Source organism: Erithacus rubecula, assembly GCF_903797595.1.
Source record: "Erithacus rubecula genome assembly, chromosome: 3".
NCBI lineage: Eukaryota > Metazoa > Chordata > Aves > Passeriformes > Muscicapidae > Erithacus > Erithacus rubecula.
Genome location: NC_136689.1, coordinates 89,743,112 through 89,767,476, shown reverse-complemented (window position 1 = coordinate 89,767,476; position 24,365 = coordinate 89,743,112). Strand labels below are relative to the sequence as shown.

The 24,365-nt window shown below is 41.0% G+C and overlaps 1 protein-coding gene across 3 annotated transcripts in view; it reads left to right on the top strand.

Annotated features, from left to right (window-relative positions):
* The window catches only part of CARMIL1 (capping protein regulator and myosin 1 linker 1), a 186,513-nt gene extending 164,500 nt beyond the window's left edge, over positions 1 to 22,013 (top strand). For 2 of the 3 annotated variants that reach the window (XM_079301417.1, XM_079301419.1), the window contains 7 exons: positions 3,120 to 3,226; positions 5,338 to 5,770; positions 10,700 to 10,778; positions 13,549 to 13,782; positions 16,334 to 16,468; positions 18,060 to 18,206; positions 20,961 to 22,013. In XM_079301417.1, the coding sequence (XP_079157543.1) occupies positions 3,120 to 3,226; positions 5,338 to 5,770; positions 10,700 to 10,778; positions 13,549 to 13,782; positions 16,334 to 16,468; positions 18,060 to 18,206; positions 20,961 to 21,097 (1,272 nt within the window). In that variant the 3' untranslated portion in view covers positions 21,098 to 22,013. The remainder of the gene's footprint in view (positions 1 to 3,119; positions 3,227 to 5,337; positions 5,771 to 10,699; positions 10,779 to 13,548; positions 13,783 to 16,333; positions 16,469 to 18,059; positions 18,207 to 20,960) is intronic. The other variant, XM_079301418.1, reaches the window with a different exon arrangement.
* Positions 22,014 to 24,365: the final 2,352 nt, after the last annotated feature.

Genomic DNA, 24,365 nt, shown 5'->3' with positions numbered 1-24,365 from the left:
TTTCCAGTTGAGAGGATCCTTGAATATTTCCCTAATGCTGGGAAAGCTTGTATTAGTCAATGGAGTGTTTTTTGTACCACTTGGAAAGGGAGAAACATTCAGGCAAAGGGAATATTCAAGCCAACTTTCTATTCCCTTGTGCTTCACTAGCAAGGTTAGTGGTAGCAGGAGAATGGATTTGTCTCCATGTAGTGAAAGCACATCTGTGTTTATTTCTCCCACTTCCATTGCTGCAGAAGGCACATGTTTTCCCAGTTGCTTCCAAACTCAGCACATCCTGTGCCATCAGCACAGGGAGGAGGAAGGAGCAGGGGCATGGGAGGGGCAAGTGCTTCACTACTAGCCATGGAACTAGGAAATAAAATATTTTCTTCAACAGCCACAAAAAGAGAAAGGTCTTGCTTCCCATGATAGTGCAGTGTTGTGGGAATGCTCATCCCTATTGAATTAATTAAGAAATTAGGGGGTTTTTTAGTTGCAGAAGTTGGAAGGAGCTTTTTTTAGTTAAACTCATTTGTCCCTGTCTTGTTTCTACAAACCATTTAGTTCCTTACTAGTTCTGACCTCAAAATGAGTCCAAACAAATTTTTGAAAGACTTGAGATGTTTGTTTTGATGCTGCTGAAAGTGAAACAGCTAGATCTTGGAGGCCAGTGTCATGAGTGAACTGTGACATTGCTGGTTTTGCCACTTCAGGAATACAGAAAGCAGTGCTTAGGGAAAACATCTGAACTATGAGAGGCAAAATCTTGACCTTTCCTGCCACTTAAAGTAGCTCTGTTGGGTTGTTTGCTGTTCCCATTATTTGTGTTCAGTAATTCAAGGGGTCTCAGATGATTGTAGTTGTACTTCCCTTGTTTTGCTGGAAAATTGATTTGTTCTTTGGAAGCCAAAAAATGTAAGAAAAGAAAGGAGAAAAAGAAGAAAAAAAGAGAAACAAACTTTTAACTTGAGTTGGGTGGGCAGGCAGAAGAAGGATGCACAGTTTTGTCAGAGTTTCTACTGGAATGAGTGTTCAGAGAGGGGGAAATGACAGGGGGAAAAAAGAAAAACTCAAAACCATCTACTCCAAGTAGCTTTAACTTTGAAGAAAAATGATAAAACAGTTGTTTATAATTTAGATTTTTGTGAGATCTCAACCTCATGAGTCCTTCCCTCATGTGTGTAGATTTAGTACAGCAAAATAGATAAATCTCTAATGGATGAAAGAGATTGTGATTCATCTTACTTATTTCTGCTTCAAAGCCAGTTTTTTCCTTAACAAAGAAACATGCTTGCTTTTAAACTTAAGCTAAAAAAGAGATAAAAAAGGACAAATGGAGACTTAACACTCTTTTTTTTTTTTTTTTCTTTTTTTAGAGATAGGGTAAAACACAAAACAAACCAGAGCTCAGTCTTACAGTAAATGCTAATACTAAAAAGTGTTACAATAAACACCTATAAGAATATCCTGTGCCTTGAGAACCTTATTAGATGCTCAACATTTCTGTACATCTTTCATTAATTTTTAGGAATTTTCCAGTGTTTCAGATGTGAAATGTTTTATCTTTATGTAGATCTCATTTTCTGTAGATGATTGGATCCTGGAATTAGTCCCCTTCAGGAGATGCTCTTGCTTTTGATACTTCCATGTTTATCCCTCCTGTCTGGAGGACTCCAGTGTCAATAAGAAGTGTTTTTTCATTTCTCTTAAACACATCCCTCGCTCTTATTTCGTGTCTTGGTTGAGAGGCCAGTGACAAGGGGTTTGGGACCGAGGCCAGCCCAGATGAAGGCACATGCACTCCTGCCTGCTGTGAGATGTTCCAGCTAAACAAGTTCTCTACAGAACACAGCAAAGGTGGCAGAGTTGGAAATCTGATAAATCATTGTGCTAATTTAGAATAGACCTGTTCTTTATAGAAAATCTGTTGCCAATTTGACTGACAACAAAGCATTACCATGTGGGCTCCTTTCAGATCAATATTAGATTGGTACAGGAGGTATCAATAAAATATTAACTATTATCTTTGATAAGAAAAAATAACAGAGTTCAGGAATGGAAAGTAAAAAGTTTAATGGCTCTGTTAATGAGATTGGGTTTGATATTTAAACCAGCTTTTAAAAGTAGTGAAACATAGAAGAGAGTTTGTATTCCACATCAGAAGAGATGTTGGGATTACTTTTAAATTCCGGTGGAAACTGGGAGATTGCTTGATTTTAATTGTTTCAAATTACAAACCCTGTTACTTTGTGTCCTGGTCCCTTGCACCACCAAGAATACAACTGGGTTGGGTCTTGAGGAGTCCTCTACAGTCATCTAAAAGGTTTCCATATGGCATTTAAGTTAAAGGAAGTCTCTTTACTAGTAATAGAGCTTTTCCACATCAAAGATGCATACAGGAGCTAGACCACATGAGAAGTCCTCCCAGGAGACTGCTTGTTTCATCTTCAGGAGGCTGCAGAGTCACCAGCTGAGCTTCACAGGGCCTTTGTGGTTGGCAGGTATTTCAAAGCCAGCATGGTTTATATGCCTGAGGTCATTCATATTCAAAATGTGGGCATTGAAACCAAAGATGGGGAGTAGGTTTGCTGTTTTCAGACATTGAGCAAAAGTCTGTGTTTGGTTCCTAAAGTGGAACACCTGATGCTGTATTTAGAGTCTCTGCTTTTGGAAGTGCTAGACTGAATGAATTATAAAAGGCTCTACTAGTCTGCTGGAGCTCTGTTTCTAAACCTCTAAGTGCAAATTCCAGAACATAGGTTTTTCTCCAAAGAGGGAAACAACTGGCTGTTGAAAATACTTTCTCTTCAGGTCACCACCTGATCAGGATTTATTTTTTCTGTATTTTATTGCTTGTCTGACTGACCTTGTGCTCTATTCTCTCAAGCCCAAGGCATTTGATTCCTGGCCTGATGCATTGCAGCATCCAGTTTGTCACTGGTGTTTTGGGTCACTTTGCATTTGATGTAATGTATCAGCTGGCCTTGCTAGAGGGGGAATTCCAGTGTGGTTTTGTTGTCTGCACTGAGTTTTGGTTGGCACACACAATTTTTATAATGTCTTAACTCTTAATTATTATCAGTGGAGCAAACATGATTAGATTATTGTATAACAGAGAGAGTTTTTTATTCTGTCAGGTGTCTGCTGGAGTTCCACCAGAAGGGGACCAGAATGGTCTCATGGGGAGAGTGGATGAAGGTGTGGATGAATTTTTCACTAAGAAAGTAACAAAAATGGATTCAAAGTAAGTTAAAATATTTTTTTAGGTTATTTAAAATAAAAAATAAGTCCATTTTGATAGCTGGACAAGCAGCATTTTCAAACTGTGTTTGACTCCTGTTCCCAATATCCAGGGTTCCAGTTGTCAAAGTCAGAAAATACCTTAGTAGTCAAGACATTGTGAATTCAATTACCTGTCCTTAAAAGTGGGTATATACATTGAAATTAAATTTGTACTTTGAAATAAATTGCTTTTAAATTGCCATGTTGGGGGGAATTAATGACTAGTGTGTATTCTTATAATTCAGTTGACTTCATTTTACCCTTCAGTGAAGTTCATTAGAGCTGAAGCAGAGCTTTATATTGGTTGAGAGTCTCCCCAGTGCTGGTTGTACACATGGGTGTTTCTCTCTAGTGAGGAGTGCTGTTGGGTACAGTGTTTTCACAGATGACAGTAGATTTATGCTGGTTTTGAAATAGGTTAAAGATGTGTTTCACCAGTTTGTAGTATTTCAGATTTAAGCAAAACATTAATCTGAAAGATGTCTCCTTCTTTATATAAGGATTATAGAGCTTATGCAGTTGCCTTGGAGCTGGCAGTATATTTACAGAACCATGCATGTAGATGTTCTTGAATGCATGAGCACACACAAAGTATTTCCATAACTAAATGAGAAAGCCAGGGTGATTTCCAGGCAACTTGGGATGACCCTTTGTGTGCTATATGTGATATCCATTAAGGATAGTAAGTGTTGACTAGTAGATAGTTGTGCCAGGAAAAGCAAATGTTCTAAAGTCACTATGAGTTACAGATATTTATAGTGACACGTGAAGCCATGTGTGGTATTCTATGTAGATGCATGAAATTATGGTAGCTTTGAAAAATGTCCTAAGCAGTTTATGTGCTGGGTGCTCACAGGTATGCATTCTCCTGTGCTTCCCTTGGGTGCCTGCCAGCTGCTCATTTCACATGTCCCTGTGAACTTGCACCATCCCTCTTTACCCATCCCTGGCCATGCTCTTTGCTGAGGATCTTTATTTGGGACACCAGTGGCTCTCTTCCTTGTTTGGGTGCTTGTATGTGAATGTGTATGTGCTCAGCTTTGCCTTCAAATGTGAATAGTCTGCTCAGAAGATGCCTCCAGATAATCTTAGTGGCAGGTGGGTTCTTTAGGGATTGGTTTTGCTTATTTGTTATTTTGGGTTTTCTGGCCCTTTTTTTTATTTTTTTTCTGAGGATGAGCATCTGCACTATAGAAGTGTATTCCTTACTGAGAGAAAATGGCTTTGCCAGCTAGTTCTTATTTCAAGCAAGGGCCCTTAAGGAACAAGAGAACAAGATCTCCCAAAAGCTGTGTTAAACATGTGCCTAGATCAATTCTTATCCTTTTACTAGTGGGCAGGTACAAACCACAGGCAGTGTGCTCTGGAAACAGCATAGTAAAATTGTATGTTGTGGTATGATTGTGCCCTCCACAGCTGCTCTGTCACTCAGCTCCTGCTGGACAGAGGATAGAAAATGTAATGAGAGGCTTTTGGGTTGAGATAAGGGAAGGGAGAAATGTCTTGCCAGTTACTATTATGGGCAAAACAGACTCAACTTGGGGGAAAATAAATTTGCTTTATTGCCAATCAAATCAGACTATGATAATGAGAAATAAACCAAACCTTAAAAATACCTCTCCCCTCCACTCCCTCTTTTCAGGGCTCAACTTCACTTCTGATTTTCTCTACCCTCTCCTCCCTAGTGGCAAAGGGGACAGGGAATGGTGGCTGCAATCAGTTCATTCTCTGCTGCTCCTTCCTCTTCAGCAGAAGACCCCCTGCTACCAAAACCTGGCCATGCAAACCCAACATGCATAGACAGCTTGGTTAGAGCTGTCTAGTGTTAGAAACATCTGGATGCCCAGTGCAGATGAAACAGCTGCACAAAGTAGCACAGGAATCCTCAAGATGGTATGACCAATGCTAGTTGTCCTGTTTTTAATATAGAGACACCAACCAGGTAATGGCTTGTCCTAGGGCAATATATGGATCATATATAAGATTAGTCGTGCCTGGAAGAAGTCGTTTGATACTATTTTAAAAAGGGAAGAGGGGAGTGGAGAAAAATTTGAAGTGTCTGTGTCTTTTTAGGAGACCATCAACTAAAAGCTCAGACAGCAGCGAGCACAGTGAAGCAGGTGAAGAGAAGAAGAAAAGGGACTCGAGGAAGAGTGGTTTCCTTAACTTAATCAAATCAAGAGGCTCCAAATCCGAGCGCCCCCAGACTGTGTCGGTGGCAGAGGAGCCCTCCTCGCCCAAGGTTGCTGCCAAAAGTCCAGCTTTAGACACAGGCAAGAAGGAGGCAAAGCCTGCAGAGCAGAACGGTGGCGCAGAGCGATCGGAGGAATTGAAGACGCCAGACTCCCTGGAGGAGGGGCAGACAGATGATGTGGCAAGAGCTGAGAGGGGGGACAGCAAGGGGAGCCCCCAGGGGGGCCGCAGGTACGGAGTGCAGGTGATGGGCAGCGGACTCCTCGCAGAGATGAAAGCCAAGCAGGAGAAGAGAGCAGCCTCTGCCCAAAAGGTGAAGGCAATTTGATTTCTTTTGAGTTGTTCAAGGAAAGGGCAAAACTGTGTGTCTTCAGAGAGGTGGGTTGGGACTGCAAGGGTTGGTGGCTGGGGCTTGACACATCAGTCCTACCTTCCAGCAGGTATTGTGGTGTTCTGCAAGAGGATTCTCTGCTGTGGTGGTGGAGCAGAAGCAGCCTGGCCAAGGCACCGTCTGCACATGTGGAGCAGGAGTTACACCTGCCCTTGCACTTGGTGTCAGACCATCACAAACACAGAAAAAGACATGTAATAGTTTGCACATATCACAGAATAACTTGGGGGCAGCTAGTAAGTCCAGCTCAGTGTCTCTACTCTGTATGACGTGTGGTTTGTTTACAGTGCATACTGGAATGGCTTCAGAAAAGGTAAAACTAGGACAGGCCTCTCACTGTGTGCCCCTTGCACACCAGTACCTCAGGTATGTGGTAGAGTTAACTACAGTGGTGGCTGGCTGCACTCTTTCAGAAAATGATCTAGACAGATGGAGAGGTCTGATGTATATTAAATTATATATTCCATGCAGAGAGGTAAATCTGGCTACCAGTCACTGCTTACAATATTTGGCATATACTTTTCTTGTTGCACTTTTTGATTTTTATGTCTTTTTGTACACACCTAATTATTTTTATGCCTTTGATTTATATATTTCAGATTCTAACAATGAAAGAAAATAATCTGTTAAAAATTATTTCCGATTGTCTGTCCAGATTCACTTTGCTCTCAGTAATTTTCTCTTCTCTGAAGTGCTGATCCTGGGCAAGAACTCTGCTTCACTCTTCAAATGTACAGAGTGGAATATCCTAGTGTTTCTCTACAGCATTCTGTGCTGGCCTATTTTGCCTGATGCCCTTTTGCCATTGGTCTTTCCCATTATTACCCTCTGCTTCCTGCCAGCTGCAATTGGCATATCTCACAAGTACCAAAGAATCAGCCTTTTTTCACTCCTCTCCTCCTCTTCCATGTGCAGGGCATTCAGATGTTCTCCATTTGCCATCACTGTCCCCTGTAATTTAAAAGGTGTTACCTTACAACAAAGCTCATCTCGTGCTTTGTTGTATTTTCCTTCTTTTAACATGTACAGAGTTGTCTTGCAGTGGCCAAGCAAGGCACCCAATGTCCATTTTTACCTTTCTTCATAGTCTCACAGTGCCTGCTTGCCATGATGTGTGAGCTGTTCCTGCAGACACCAGAGTCTTGTCTTTAGCAGGTTAAAATGAATGCAGTTGCCCATGGATCATTAAAAGGATCCTCAGTGCAAAAACCATTTTTCTAAAGAATGACCAGTTCCCTCCTTTCTCATTGGTATTAAGTAATGCCCATGAATAGTCTCATTGACTTCTAAAGCACCAAGTTTTCAAATAAAATGCCATATGATTTTCAGTAAGAGTATTATGTAATTTATAAAATACCAAGCTATTCCAGATTATATGAATTTTTGCAAGTGCATAATTGTGTATGCTTCATGCTCTTCGGATTGTTAGGTGCAGTGAGTCAAACCTAGAAGGACATGACTGAAGTATAATATTAGCATATATAATTTTTTTATAAATAGGAAAAGTAAAAGTCCTCTTCAGTTGGTGAGCTTTCCTAGTATTAATTGGAAACTTTATTTTCATCAGAAGGAAAAGTCATTGTTGCCTATTCCAAGGTTTTGGAATAGGTTTTTTTAATCACACTTAACTTATTTACTGGCTGGAAAGGTTAGTCCTCTTATTTCAGGTTTAAATTACAAGAAAATAATATTATTGATTGTATTTTTTATAAAATTTATATTTATGGAATGTAAAACTCTCTTTATACATATACATATATAAAAGAGTGACAATAAAACTGAACTGAAATAGGAATCTGTACGCAGCAGAGTACTGAGTTATCTATCCTTAATGTTGCTCAGAGGAAACAAAATTGAAGTGCTGTTCAAAAGTATTTTTCACATACTTCATCCATCACAACATCAGATAATTTAGGTTTGCAGTTTTATTCATGATAGCCATGAAATCATACAGTATCCTGACACTTGATCTGCAGAGGACATCATCCCACTGCTACATTGTTTAGCATGGTTATGATATGAAATTCTGTAACTTCTTCAATTTTATCAGAATTTCAGTGTGATAGAAAATTGTATTTTCCTGTAAGGTACAGATGGCTGCTTATATTCCGAGCTATTTTACATGAAAACAAAGCCAGAAGGAATTTACTATTTCATTCATTTCCTACCACAGTCTTGTTACAGATAGAAGTCATGAGCAGGTGCAGAGTAGATGGAAAGATGGTAAATGCATTTTTGTTTTCTTTTGCTTAGAATACAACGTGGGAATTGGCACTAATGGTAGAATCAAGTATTTGCAGATCAGTGTTGCCTCAGGGTGCACATAAATAGATCTTTTAGCTCCATCTAGTGTTACACACAGGATTTTTAAATACCTGGAGCAAGGAAACCATCATTCATAGCCCATTTATTCCCTCTCAGTGGCACCCAACTCTGCAGTGTTTCCCAGCCTTGCACAAATTCTATTAAAAATATAGCCTGGGCATTATTTATCTACATGATGAATTCACCTGCATTGATCTGACTTCTCAGGATTTTGCAGCCAGTGTTTATGATGTCTGGGGACCATAAGCTGTTTGTAATGAGTGTACAGTAGGTAGCCAAACATGCTCAAATCCTAATTGCATTTTTAAGTACTACACTAATAGTTGCCAGCACTGGCTTTTCTACTTGTCTTGGTATATGGTCATATTTCCCCAGTAGTCTCATAATTAGTGAAGGAGGAAGGAACTACAGTGAAATTAGTTTCATACAGTCATGCAGCTCTCCTAAGTCATTTACTGTAGCTAAGTGTTATGCATATTTCTTCAGTATTTACATAAGAAAATTAATTCCTCAGTGAAATTCATGAGAATTTACATTCTATGAAAAGCTTGTTGTAAAAAAAGGTGTTTTTTCCAAGGTACAGAAGAAAAATCCAGCAAAAGGAGAGTGGTAATCCCTTTAAAGATATATAGCCAAGACGGTCTTGTAGAAAAATGTGTAACTTTAGGGGTGAACAGGTGAGAATTTAGCCAAAATACCAATATTAGTCAAGAAATGGGAATAAAAACTGAGTTTCTGCCCAATGGCACAAAGCCCTAATGTTTCTGTTATCTTTGGAGGTGACTTTGTTTTGTCCATATGGAAACCCTGGCCCTGCAAGTCACAGCAATTCCAGAGTTCATCTGCCCAGAAGACTTCATTTTATCAGGGTAGTTTTACAGTACAGGAAGCTTAGTGATGGTTCTAATAGCACCCTCCTTAATGCAGAGTGCCATTTTCACTGTTCTACTGTTCTTAGAGAGAGGTTGAGAGATAGCATCACCCTGCCAGGTCTTATGCAGGAATGGCAAAAACTCAGCATCTCCATTCTCTTTGTTGTACTGAAGAGAGGCTTTGTTTTAGGAGCTGTGAAATTACATGAGCAAAGTGGAGGTATCAGTGAATCTGCAAGGCCAACTACACTGTCTTCTGCATCATTCTCCAAAATCATCTTCTCTTGAAATGCCTGGGAAAGGCACACAGCCAGCATGAATATTTAGAGAGAATTTCTTTCTGCTTGTATTTGAAATACTATTCTCACTTTAAAAACATCAGGTTTTCTGAAGTAGGTTTATACTGCTGCTACTTGTAACCATTTTCTTCCTACCTACGTTTCCTGATGTCCCATTTTTAACTACATGCTATGCTTAGCAGACTTTCAGATCATAACCCCCAAAGGGCAGTGGTCATGTTTGTACACTGTGGCACATGGTGGAGATTTCTGAATGCTCTGGGAGGGACAGTCAGGGTTGGTGTTGGAGCAGTAGCAGTGGCATGAACACATCAGCATGACTTATGCATGGGTATACAACCAAATGCAGTGGTCATCAAAACAAATTATTTGCTTTAAGTCATTTGCCACACTGTCTTGAAATAGCAAATAAAGATCAAGATTGAAGCTGGCTGCCTACAGAAGTCTATCCCTACTTTATAGTTTAATAGAAACCTCACTTTTATCCCTTTGTCTTCATAAGGCTTTCTCTCTTAGTGTATCCTGCACCTACTTCTATGTGCTTTTTTTGAATCCTCTTATTTGTCCTTCTGCCTAAGCTTTGGTAGCAGGTAAGGCAGTAAAAGGAGGCTGGCTCTTTTACAAGTGCTGCATATCTAAGCTTCTCCTGATGAATACACAGGTTTCAACCTCAATTATGACATGACAAAAGTCTCTATAGTTCTGGGGGGAGGGGGTTTCAGACCAAGTTGTTAGGAAACCTATTTTTGACAATAGAAGAGAGCCAAAATATCCGCACATAAACCAGAAGTTCTCTCACTTTTGAGGTCCTGAGCACCCAAAGGTGCTTGTGGTAGGTGGTTTTAAACACTTTTCAGTAAGGTCTGTTGGTTTTCAGAGGAATCCTGTAAATACATGAGTACTGCTACATCTGTAGTTGCAGTTTTATCTAAAATAAGAAGTTATTCTTCTGTGTGGAAGAGCATAAGATAATTCAATGGTCATATTCAAAATCTTCAGAAAAAGGCTTTTATTTCAAACAAGAAGTTTTTAGACACAGAGCTGTCTTTGGAGAAAAGACTGTTTCCAGCTACCACCTACAGTTTAAACTCCTGTGCATTAGGAGACCTGTCACATAGGAGGCAGTGTGTCATTGCAGCTCTGGTAGACATGTAGCAGTGTTAGGTACAAATCAGGGTAGTTTCCTTCCCAGTTAGCTCTCCAAGATCTGAAACAGAGAGAAAGAATGCACCATTTCTTGCTATCACTGATTTCTCTGCCTCATGGCTTCCAAATTGGAGGGTTTTTCGTAACAGGACCCCTGAGTTGTATTGCAGATATATTTACTAATCTGAGAGCTTTTCTCACTCTTTCAGAAACTTGGGAATGACACAACTCCCAGAGAGTCTTTTGACACAACAATGAGCTCAGAACGACTGGATGGAGGTGGCACAGGTACAGTATAAATTTCCTGGTGTAAATAAAAAACGCGATATAAATATAGAAAATGCAAAATGCCTGATGTCCAAAATCTCAATTCCCTCTTCAGATTGAATGTCTGCAATTGGTTAATCAAAGTAGGAGCTTATGCTGTGTGAAGATTGTTAGAAACAAGCTCACTTTTTGTTCTATGGATGGTTTAGTGCAGGTGCCTGGGCATTTTGCCTGGCCTTTGGAAGAAGGCTGGCTTTTGATGGGATCAGCAAAGGTGAAGCCATACCCAAGAGCCAGGAGAAATGTCTGTGCACAAAGAAGTGGAAGTGCTCAGTGTATCTGAGGATGGAAATATGACCAGTTTTCAGGGTTTAAGTCTGCTCATGCTAACTTGGGTAGTGCTGATTTTAGCTGACTGTAGTGCTGTTGGTCTGTCTGCAGTCCTGACTCACAGTCTATGGCAGCTGGCCCTTCCCAGATTTACCCAGTTTGATTGAAGCCAGGGGTGCCTGCAAAGCTGTGGAGGCACCTGGACAGTGCTAATGTGCACAAAGCAACTCTCCATTGTACAAAATGCTCACATTGTACATTGTACAAAGTGGTGTTCAGCCTTGCAGTGCTTACAGCACCAATTCCCTCTGCACCTCATCTTTCCATGCCCTTGTCAAGCTGCAGTCCCTCGCCCTGACATGGCAGTGCCACACTGCAGCCACCTGAGGACAAGCTGACAGACCGGTTTCCATGTATATTTTGGGGACTAGTCAGTGATGGCTTCCAAAGGGATTCAGCTCTGGTGGTTTGTGCTTACTACATGAAAGGAGTGGTCTGAACAAGGAAATCCAGGTGTGAGTTCTCAGCAGCGGTGGTATCCTGCCAGCCTGGCACACTGGATTGCTAAAACACAGAAGCAAGGCTGGAAAAACAGGCTGAAATAAAAATCTAAATGCAGCCATCTTGATTGAGAATTTCAAATATCAATTCTGAAGTTTTATGTCTTTCTAAAGCTTTTTTGAAAAAATTTATTCAACACATGCCATAATCTATAAATCAGTGCTTTCAAAGCCTGCTTGTCTTTTAAGGAGGACCTTGTGGAGTGCATGTATCCCCTGATGACAGATACTGAAGTCAGAGGAGCAAGGATAGTCTGCACTTTGGGCACTGGAGTAGCTGAGGGTGTCTGACCTCAACTTTTCTCTGGTCTTTGTCTCTGTATACAACACTTTTCGCCAGCACTGTGCTGTGCTTGCCCCTTCTCTTTGGCCTCCAGCTGTCAGTTGTTTCCTTACCACTCCTGCTTAAGAGCTCCCCAAGGCTTCTCTTCATTGTTACAGCTACAGTTAGTCTTTGGCTTGGGCTAATTTATTTTAAATTACTGTGTTCTAATAATGTTAAGAGGCCTGAGGTCAGGTAGACAAGAAAGAAAGTTAATGGAAAATTGCTCAATATTGTTACAGGAGAACTATAGCTAGTGGTGCAGAAGGATAATAAGTTTGGGGGGTTTTATTCCTTGCTTTGTGTCTGGATGATGCCTGTTTTTTTGTAAGCACACACGCAGAGGTGCAGGCGGTGTCCCACTGTTTCACTTGCAGCAAGGAAGGATTTCACGTGTGCACAAACTGTCCCTGTCACGCACTCACACTCATCTATATGCACCACACAGCTCTCTGCTTTGCCAGAGTTTAACTCCAGCTGGGCTGGAAAACAGCTACATAGGCTGGAAAAACATACTGGAGATTGGCTTGCACCAAATGGTGTAAACACTCCCCCTCCCTCACTGCCATTGCAATGTCTGTGCTCAGCACTTGCAGGGTCAGTGTTCCCTTTCTGCATGGCAATAGCAAGTACCTAGGTCAAGTCAGCACCTCTGAGCACACACTTGCATTTGCCAAGTACCAAGGCTACCAGTCTGCATTTCGGTTTGCTTGTGATTCTCTTCTGAGAACAAAGATGTGAAGACTGTTGAAAGTCCCAGGCTAACATACAAGTTCCAAGATTGTCATTGAAACTGCTACATATAAGCCTTCAACCTCCTGAAAGCTGCAGAGTGGGAAAGTAGAGCAGCTTTTTTGCTTGTTAGCAACCTGGAGTCCAGCAGGCTTTCTACCAGCTTGCACAGCTAGATGGGACTGACTTACTGATTGTAAGTCACTGTAACTTGATCTCTAAATACCTTGGTCTTTGTTTGGATAAACAACATGTTGGTAAACTTAGTAATGTGTGGAAGCTGTAAGCCATGTACAGTGTTATTAGACAAATCAAAATACTATATAAAGAATACTTTGATCTGGGCTGAGTTTCAAAATCTCTTTTAGAGCTTGCTAAAAACAACAAATAAAAAGATGTAGCCTTCTGGTCACATACCTGGGATTTATTTTCTGGGCCAGGATTTCTCTCTTGATCTTGGAAATCCAACCTTTTGTCTGTAGAGACACAAAACAGACAAGAGCTGCTTTTTCCACTGATCCATCACTGTTTTCTCAGCAGGTAGGCTGTGCCATCTGCTCCTAGAAATGTGAAGGAGGAATAAGGTCCAGCTAGCCATCATCCCTGTATATTAAAAAGGGGGACATGCAATTGCTGTCGTGGGCAATTGAATCACAAGTCTTAGCACATGTCAAAATTAGCAGGTTTAGATGCTTTGCTTGCAGTGATTTTGAATAAGACATTAGGGATCCTCTTACACATAGCAGTGCATGTGTTAGCTTGTGGTGGTTTTTTTCACACCACTGTACCTGTACATGGAGCCTTCTGTGCTGCAGCAGACTTTCTTTCATGTGTCTGTTTATTTCAGTGCCTAAACAACAGCAGACCCTTCCAGAGAGTCGGTTTGCATCAAATAAAGGTGACTCCATCTCAGCATCATCAGAAAAAAACTCCAAAGCTGAACCAAAGGCAGAAGCTGGTGCAAAGGCAAGAAGTTCTTCCAATACACCAACTAGTCCAAAGCCCCCACTGCAGTCAACAAAGCCCAGCCTGGCAGGACGACCCACAGTGCCACAGAAACCACGCTCTGCCTCTCGTACTGGTGAGCAGCTCTCCTGGGCAGTTGTTATCCCCAGCTCCAGGTGTTGTTTGTGTGAGCTGTGGAGGAAACACCCATTGCCACATCCTGAACAGAAGTTAAATGGAGAGGGACAGGTTCTTCATTGCCTTGCTCTTGATTCACAGCTTTCTTTTCCATCTCCTTTTTCCCTAATTCAAATAAACTTACTACAATGGTTTAGTCTGTGATCCTCAACACAGTAGTGGCAGTGGCAGAGCTGTTTTGAGTTAGCCTGCTTTCACAGAAGAAGTGAGCATGGAAAGCTACTTCAGCATCAAAGCCTATTGTAGTAGCATTGAGAAAAATAAATGTGTTTTCTCTAAACACCTGGTTCTATATACTAAAGTCCTTGGGGTTTTGTGGCAGGCTGCACTTAGCCCCTCAAGCAAGTGCCTGTTATTCTTAATAACTTGGACAAACCGTCTCTTACTTCTTCCTTGTTTATCCTTTATTTCCTTATTGCTTTTGACTGAAAAATAATTGTTACTGTGCTTTTATAACCCTACAAGATTGCCTCCTGCCCAGATATTATCTTAAGATTTCCAGTAGTGGGAAATGTTTCAGCACATCTTCCATGCATTTGTCTGTCTGCTGTTCAATAGGCCAGTGTCACAACCTCCTCTTTCCAGACTTCCCAAGTATCTTCAGCAAATATAGCTCATTAACTGCTAGGGAGTGAAAAATATGAGTGTGGCTATCTGTAAGAGCTTGCAGCCCTCTTGACTTTTCCCATAATCACTATTGACCTTAGAATGATGTAAGGATGAGGAGTCAAAGGGATGTTACAGCTTCCTCCCTGCCCTTGATGTGAAACCTGAGCATTCCTTAGTCTCTGCACTCCAGTGAGCAGAATCTTCCCATACAAAATCACCTTCAGATTATACATGGATTTACATTTATTTTATTGACCATTTTAGAAATGTTCATCAAAGTGAGGGATGTCAGGTAAGATTCTCATGAAGATAAATACAACAGGAATGCATGGATTATTTAGTGGTGCTTAATCTGTAAAACAGGCAGTCAAAAAGACCTGAGCTGTCTGTTTCTGCCAGCTCCTATTTCCTGCAGAGTGAGCATAGTGTGGATTTAACTCAAGGGAGTAATTAATACTTACCTGTAATAAGCCACCTCTTTGGTCAACAGTAAAAGCAACACAGCTTTGTTGCAGTCTAACTTCTCTCTTAGTACTTGTAGTAACCCACTACCTAAGGATGCACAGGCAAAATGATGAAAAAACCAAGCAGTCATCCTGTCTGTGGTCTTGTCCTCACTGTTGTTTCCAGCAGTATGGCCACGCAAACAGTAGCAAACTTTTGCCAAGTAATCTGGGTGCAAAGGCACACAGCTTGGATGTCCACAAATTGTCAAAGACTGAAAGTCTATATCTAGCTGTATTTGCCAATCACTGTGCTCCTCCTTTTGTTGATATTGAGCTTTCCCAAGCAAGTGGCCTCACAGGGTTATCAAATGCATGGAGAAGGTCCAAAAATTGTTGTATCTGTTCATACCAAATTGCATTTGGGAAGCTCATCACTTTCCTGTGCTGAAAGTTTGACTCTTTGTGGTATCTCTTTAGCAGAGATAAATTTAGATTAACTTCTAGTATGCAACTGAATTATTTTTTTTTACAAATACCCAATGCAGATGATACTCTGAGTTCCTTTTCTTCTTCTGTCAGTGCTAATGTATCTTCCTAATTCCTCTGCTATGTACACATGTCACTGTTTACTTCTTGAAAAGCAAACTTAAAAGCAGTTTAAGCAATCCACTGTGGCTGTACTTCCCTACTATCCAAATGAGTCTAGTCTAGTGTAGGACTGAAAAGGTCTTCCTGTAAGGACTGTAAAGGTGGTAGTCAACTTGCCTTACATAATGCATCTCCAGCATTTTAGAGAAACAAGATATCCAGATGGTTTTTAACTATGGATTTGAGTTTGTCTCAGGTTTTCTCACAGTCCAGAAGATGGAAGTGTTTTTTATTTTTAGAAAGTCTTTATGAATGTCCTTGTGTTATGCTCTGGGAAGTTATTCATGGAAGCACAGAATTCTGTAATGATTTTTATGTAATTTGTTTCTCTGGTTCACTTTTAGACCTTATAATTGTGAAACAGGACATCTCAATTGATCAGTTCATTATGTTTCAGGACAACAAAAATATAACCAGAACAAATATTTCCAAAAATCCATCCACATTTATTTTTTCGCTTTTTGCAAATTGCTACTTATGTCTTGCAGGAAATCACTTGGTCACATCAGATTTCTATTTGCACTACAATAGCAGCACATATGAAAAATGCTGAAATTGAGATCTTCTCTTTGACTGCTAAAAGTCTTTCACTTGAACTGAGGTCCATACAATTTGTTCTCTTGTTGTAATGTAAATTACAAAATCCTTCTTTTTCTGGCACGGTTCTGGCTGTTTGTGTATTGTGTTGAGGTTTGGCCCATCATCATTTGGCCCAGCTCTGTTTCTGTGAGCTTCAGTGTAGATATAATTTCTCCTTCTCACCCTTTTGTTTGTGATGCTCCACAGAGGATGCTCCAGAGTCTCCCTCTGGCCCCAGTTCCCCAAAAGTTGCTCTGCTTCCACCGGTGCTGAAAAAAGTTCCTTCTGATAAAGAAAAGGATGGTCAGAGCAGCCCTTCAGTCAGATCATTTTCTCAAGAAGGTAGGAGAATTTGTGTAACCTGGTGTCTTCTTGTGAAATTTGATGTGTCATTGTCTCCTGATTTGCTTTCACTTGGAAGGTAGGAGGGTTATGCATTTGAAGGTGCAAAAAGCAAGGAAAATGTATCTGGTCAGCTATTCAGCATTTCGTTCACCCATCTTCCTTTGATCAAATCAAATGAACAATGAATCCCTGGGTATTAATAATGTAACTGAACAATTAAGGGATTAATGTGTTGTGTACATTTATGGTTGGTTTGGTCTGAACTAAGATGCTGGTTGATATTGGTCACACAGTAATGTGAAATGCAGCTCAGCACATTTCCAGGGGAGCAGCCATGACTTTGTTCCTTGCAGCCAGCCCACTGCTCTCTTTGTTTTCCTTTCTGTGGTGTCTCTGCCTGTGACTGAGTTTGCCTCCCTGTCCTCAGGCAGAGTCTCTGTGTGTCAGGACAAGGCTTGGTACCTTCTATCTTTTATGCACAACAGTAGGCTGCTCTCTTCTCTTTGCTGATTTTCATGTGTGCACTGGATTTCTACTTTTACTGATGCATTTTCATGCCCTGAGTTGACTCTTAGAAGAGCTAAAGCTTCATCTGACAGCATATGTGGAGAAGCAGTTGCAGGAATGTTGTTCACCATGGTGTCAGCAGTGGTACAAGTGATGATGTTTGAAATCTGGGGGTGACATGTCTTCCTCTCTGAGTCTCTCCTCAAGAAAGACATCTAAGGTGATTCCCATCACTTAAGCTGAGAAACAAAGGGGTGCCCTTTCACACTCTGACAGCAGATTTTCACAGCATAGAATGGTGAAAAACAAGTTGAGGCAGCTATGTAATGCTGGGTTGTGAAACTGAAGTTGTGCTGCCTACAGAGCCCACTGTCATCATTCAGATGATCCATATTGCCAAAAGCAACAAGATTCAGGCTCTGTACTTTCTTACTCCTTGCTCCCTTAAACCTCTCCAGTGAAATTAGCCAAACACAGAATTTTCTATTTGGCTCTACATGGCACTGTATGTATTTTATTGATAATAGTTTAGACTTGCCAGGTCCTGAAAGAGCTGCTGGGCTTTGCATGAAGTTGTTTGGGAAAGAGTAAATTCTGTTTATTTTATTTTATTTTTATTCTTTTTCATGTTTTCTTTTTTATCCATTACTGGCCTACTTCCTCACTCAGCCATTCCTCTGTCCTTGCTTTCTGCCTCTCTTCAGGCTAGCAAGTTCTATTTATTTCTGCAACTGGTAAATCACTGCAAATCTGTCTGAGTTAGTAACAAAATCTCCTGTGAAATAAAGGTACAAATTAGATGATATTTGATTGTAAAATTTCTTTATGTTGATGATTTTAACTATATTTCATGGGACAATCTGAAAATGCACCTTTTTGCACTGTGCGGCTGTGAGATCAGGCTGCAGTTACCAACACCCCAAGATATCTGGACTACATTTAAACAAGCAACTGGCATACTGATTACTGCTCTCTGAATAATCGATTAAGTGGGTTGGATAAGTGAAATTTTTCATATTACCTTCTGTACATGGGCCTATAGAACAGCTTAGGAGTATAAATTAATCCTTTTCCTTGCTAGAGCAAACAGGAGATTGTCAAAGCAGAGATGCAGCTCTTGACTGTGCCAAGCCATCTGGCAGCGTGCAAACCACTCCGGGGCAGTATTCTACCAGTGCAGAAGAGGAAGCTAATGTGCTTGGGCAGAGGATGGCACAGCCAACTTCTGGTTAGAAGTTTTCATTTTTCGTCATGGTGGTGCTTGATAACTGGCACTAACAATTGTTAAGAAATGGTAATAGCAAAGAAGCCACAAAAGGGTGTGGGTTTGTCATTTGTTATTATGAGAAAGGTAAAAATCTCATGGGGTTCTAATCATATTTCTGTCCCCATGGGATTTACATGGCATGAAAAAAATCTCAGATAAAACGTGTGTGCATTTTTCCTTTGTGTCAACTCCAGTGACACAAAGGCTGTTTGCAGGTAGGCTGGTTGCTGCTTGCTGTGCTTGCACAGCTGTCATTTCTAACTTTAGTGTTTCAAAATACATTTCAGCTTGAATATTGTTAGTGCCAGTTTCAGTGCTTCACTCACAAATCCATTTGAGAACGGGGTAAATCAGATTATTTATTGTTACTTTGATTTTTCAGTTGCAAAAGCAAACAAAAACACCACCTAAAGAACCCAGACCCAGCACTGTTAGTCAAAGGAGCAGCTTTTACTCACAGTGACCTCATTCAGTAGGCTATAAAAACATTCATTTCCTTTATGTGCTTTTAAAAGAATAAAAGCTCCTGTTCTCAAATGGTACATGTTTCCATGTTTCTCTTCACCTTTTAACTGGTTGGTTTAAACAGTTGTTCAAAATTACTTTTTTTTCTAAAGTATTTTAATAGTGTGTTTGAACATCTTACACAATTTCATTTACCCACAGTTTTTCTGTTTGTAAAACATCACATAACCCTTCCTCAGCCCAAAATTTATCCTTTTTGTATTGTAGAATTAACTTAGTCAATCCAAACTGGGAATCTCCCCTCCCTATCACAGTCAAATTATTATATTTTAGCTCATTCTGAGATACCTCTCTGACAAAGTAAGTTTTGCAAGCTGAGATCCTGCCATATATCACTGCAGGTCACCTGAGTATGGTTTCATCGAGGCAAGGGTAAGCTCTTCTGGGAGAAGCCTGCTTGCACTATGTGGACTTAAATGCCTTATACATCTTTCAGTCAATTATGAGGCAAACTACTTGCATGTATTTATCAGGCTTTAAACTAAAATGACTGCTGCAGGATGTGTTTTGGGTTTTTGTTTGAAGAGTCAATGAATGCCAAACAAAGGCCAGATAATTATTAGAGTTAATAATGGTGTAAAGAGTGATTCAAAAAATTTCCAGGCATCTATTCCTTTGAAAAGCAGTGGTGTTTTGGAAAGTAGAAATGCCTGAATACTTTTTACAGGATAACCTCCTCAAATTCTATGAAATGTCTTAAAAAACCTCTCTCAAAATCTCTTCTTGTTTCCCAACTTGCAATGCAAGGGTAAGAATGCAGTTAGTGTGTAGCTGCTGGCCCTTATTTCCTCATATATTTTGGCTAGCACAAATGAGAAAACAGGTATTTTGGATTCAGGAGAAGTATTTGGCTGCCTTGGGATCCCTCTCTGCACTTCCCACATTCCTGGCAGTCCACAACACAGCCTGCTACACTTGGAGATGGTCAGTGGCAAGCTGCTGCTGTGGCCGGAGCTGCATGCTGGTGACAGGATAGGCTGTCCCTTGCAGTGGTGGGGCTACAGGTGGGTGCTACATGGGGAAGGAGAGGTGGTGCTGCATGGCCACAGCAGCTCCTGGTGCCTTGTCAAGAGAGGGATTCACCAAACTAGTCAGGAACAAGGATCAGTGTGAACCAAAGCCGACCATCTCTAGCAGAAATGGTGGAGCAGAGGTCTTGTAAAGGCAACATTTAATTTTGTGGGAGTGAAGTGGGGTGACTTGCAGCAAGGCCGCATTTAAGGGCCACTGTGTGTTTGAAGTTTCACTTTAAGTGCAAGTATGAGATTTGTAATGCTATCAGTCCTTGGTAAGGTCACCCTGGTTGATGTGTGTAACCATATATAACCATTATAGCAGTTGTAGGCCACTGATTAGTTCAGGAATCTCAACAAGGTTTTACAACCTTCTTTTCCAATTTATTTTGAAGCCTGTAGGTTTGGATAAAGCCCTGGCTTTATGGGGATTTCTGAGTGCTAGGTGAACCAAATGGGTACTGTTTGCTTTTAGATCATGGGAAGTGGATATGGCCTTCTGCTTTCCCCATTGCCAAGCACAGCAAGGGGCAGAGCCCATGGTCTCATCTGGAAGAGATGAGAGATGATCTGAAGAGATGATCTGTGCTTTGTATCAGGGACAGGGAGAACACTGGGACCTGGCAGTGCAGTAGGGCAGCGAAAAGCAGTTTGGGTAACTTGGATGCTGAGGTGAATGTCTGTTCTGACCAAAGCTGCTGAGTCAAAAAGGAGATGTGCCCTTCCTATGGAGACAGGCCTGCCTGAGATGTGCATGACTGCTCTGAGGGGTACCCAGCAGGCACATCTGCCTGAGCAGTCAGGAGTGTTCTGAGATCCATCCCAGCTGGAAAAAAGATGCTATTCTGGTCTGGAAGTGGTGTGAGAAGAAAATCTCCAGGCCATTTCTAACTGTAATGTTTATCCATGTCACAGTGAAACACAAAGTGTCATGTTTCAAGTTTGCCTGCTTGCCAACCAATGATGATTGTTCAAATAAATAAAGCTTGTTCAAACTCTCTCTTCTCACCTTTTTCTGGCTTGAAGAATTAATGGACCTATGCTACTCTTACTAGTGCAAATTAATTCAATGGAATCAGGAGGAACTCCAAAGTGCATTAATGATTTTTTATTGTTATTTTTCCTTCTTCCTTTCTCTTCTGCCGTCACGATTAAGTCCTATTTCTGTTTTATGCAGCTGCAAAAAGAAGCCCTGGGCAGCAGTCTCATGAGTTCCAGGAACTGAAGCAGAGGTCCTTAAGTAAAGACGGCCATCAGGGAAGCAAGTCCAGTGACTCTGGCGAAGAAGCAGATAAAGATTTTATTTTTGTTTAGCAACCAGTACAAGTGCTTTGTAGCTCAAGAGCTTTTTATAACAATCGGGGTTCAGCAATCAACAGCCCTTTTAGTCAGCTGCTCTTTCACCACAGGTACATTTCCATGCAGAAAACCTGATCTTCCAATCGTGATGTACAGTACACCTGGCATTGATTTGGTCCTTAATTTCTGGTCTATACAGTGCAGGCATTCATTTCCATGCCTTTGCCTAAAAGCCAGCTATTCTTTCATGCATTCTACTTGAATTCTCTGAAGCAGCTACAAAGAATGCCCTGCATTAGGGCATTTAGAAAGCAAAGCAAATTAACTGGACACTGTCTCACACTAATACACTGTACAGCAGGTAATGTGTTGTACTGCTGAATGTAAATGTGTCAGATCTGCACGTGACTTACCTATAAATATATTCTTGCGGTATGCAATTGCACATTGTAATTATATTAAAAGAGCACACTAATAAAATAATTTGTATAGATTATATATATTAAATGCTTGGGTATGGTTTTTACATTCTCCCATAGGGAGCTTCTTTCTTCCTGTTCTCTTACTGTACATAAAGCTCCAGTGCTTACATTTGTGTACCGTCAGAAAGCACAACAGAGAAGGATTTGGATTACATATAACCATGGTATGCTTCCACATTCGTATATTAATGTATATAGTTGATTGGAATGAGGGCAATTGAAATTTTATCAATATTGGTGTTTTCTGGAGGCCTTCCTCAGTTCTGTCTGCATATTAGCTTCCTTTCAATGTGTAATTCTATGAGAAACATCATTTGACATCTGTAAAAACATTTCAGCTTTTGAGGGAGGGGATGCAAATTTCACAGCTACCCACTTACATTACAGGTTGAAGGGATTTTATTCATATGTATATTTGTAACAATAAAAAAATGATTTTACAACTGAAATACTAGTCTGTGTTTTTACAGCACTGTTTGTGGTCTGGTGGTCTCTGATATTTGAATTGGGTCAGGTAGGTAAAGTGTGCAGTGACGACAAAACCTGTATAATTTTTCTGCTTCTAGTAAAGTGCCTGTTCCAGCTGAGAGGGACACATACACACCATAACATTGCTGAAGGGAGATCTCTTTGGAATGTTCAGCAAAGTAGCCTTGTGTGAGCCAGAAACATCTGCTATCTAAATTCTCAATTTTGGTCCCATAGGACAGAATAAAATTGGTTTGGTAACTCTCTCCCAAGAGTAATTTTTCTGGCCTGTTTGTGGCTTCTTGACTGGACAAAAGTGCTCAGATACCTGCCTCTCTGATGTCCTTCTCTCTGATCCCTGTGCACGTCTACTGTTGCCACTTCTCCTATTGCACTACAAAGGGCTGCTAAACAAAACAAAACATCCTAAAAGCATTTGGTAAAGGTTTACATCTGAAAAGTAGTCTACAGGGTGGTGGGAAAGAAGTCCTGAAGCCTGGGGGTTCCTTCTTGGGGTTTGCTGTGACTTGTAATTATGCATTTATCTAAAATTAGTAAGAAAGATTCTTCATATTCACATATATACTTTTGATTTATATGCCATCAGTAAGAACAAAAGACAAATTGCAAAGGAAAATTTGAAATATCTGTATTATAAATGAAATTTAATTTATTCCTATAGAACATAGAAAAGAAAACTGTCTGAGAAGCATAAGTATGCAAGAAGAGTTGCTCTAATTATTGGTTTTGTGAATTTAAGAAAATTAACAGCAAGGATTGTGGTATTAAGACAAAAATTTAAAATACTCTCGAACTTCCAGAGCAGTTAGTTGCTGAGGATTTCTTACTTGTGCTTGATGCTCCTCTCATCAGTCATCTGAGATACTCCTGCTGTGAGAAACCATGGCAGTGCTCATCACACTGGTGTCAGTAAACCAAAGAAGGGGATGTCTCAGCTGCTGTAGACAAAGCATGTGTTTGATGTTAAGAAGAAGAAAAGCTTTGGTGCTGTAACATTTGTTTGCTGAAGTATAAGGATTTCATTAGACATCAGTGTTTTTCCATATTGGTCATGAAAAGCCATTCCAGTCTCTATTAAAGCCATCAGTGTGTTGTGAGCAAGCTGAGTGGTGGAGAAACAACTTTTAGGGAGTGCTAGTGAGAACTCTTGAAGACCTGGGGTTTGGCTTTTTGTGTGTGTGGCTTTGAGGGTGAGGAGGAGTAATGGCTTTCATTTTTTTACTTTCTGCCTGGCACGCCCAGCACTATTAGCCTGACTGAAAAGAATTCATGTTGCAGCCAGAGCACCCCTCTTGTACCTCTTCTGTATTTAAGAAATAGTGACTTTTATTTTCAGTATCTTGAGCTCAGAGAGGCCATGGGTAGAATAGAATTATCCCTGCCTATCCTGGCCCATGTGCTTCTCTGGGAGAGTGATAGGCAGAGCCCAGAATTCACATTCAGCTGCTTTGGTGGGCTGCCAGTGGCAAAGATCCCTGGAATTCCTTGGAGACTGAACAGACAGCAGGTAGAGGTACCACTGAAGGAAAGGGCTGCTAACTTGTTCTTCCAGGGCATCCCTAATATCTTTGAATACCACCAATGCTCTCTGTTCCTTCCTGTCACACACTGGTGCTGCCTGAGCACCTCCAGCTGTGCTGGCAGTGGTAGGAGCAGAGTTTAGCTTGGGAGAAGAGGTGGCCTGCCTCCCAGGCATGCTGCTGGCATTCCCCTTGCAGTTGAGGGCATCTCCACAGAGCTGTGCTGCACAGAAAGGGCTCAGAGGCTCCAGCTGGGGTTACGTGTGACACCATGGCTTGGTCCCTGGGCCACGACTGCTGTCAGACAAAAGAGCAGTTGCCTTCACCATATTTAGGGGTGACAGCAAAGGGGCAGCAGCATCTGAGGTGGCAGCAAGGCCCTCTGCTTCCCCCCATGCACGTAAGCATGTGTATGTATGAGCAAACAAGAGGGAAGGACCAGCAGCCCTGGTCACCCAGTGCCAGGCTCCAGTGTGAACTCAGATAACTCTGTACCACAGCTGCAATGCCTACTTCCCACTCCCTGCTAAAGGAGGTTAAAGTCTGACTGATACATTCTGAGCTTTTTAAAGTATTCCCTGATGTGCAGTAACAACAGTAAATAGCTGCTTCCTAAGATGGGAATTGCAATCATCCTAAATCTTCCCCCTCTGCCAGAGACAGCCATCCAGGCTGAGACCATTTGGGAATTAATGTGGCCCATTAGTCACAAATCTGTGCAACCCACCACACTTAGCTGAGAGCTGCCACCAGCATGAGCTCTCACCACCATTGCTTATTAATTGATTAATG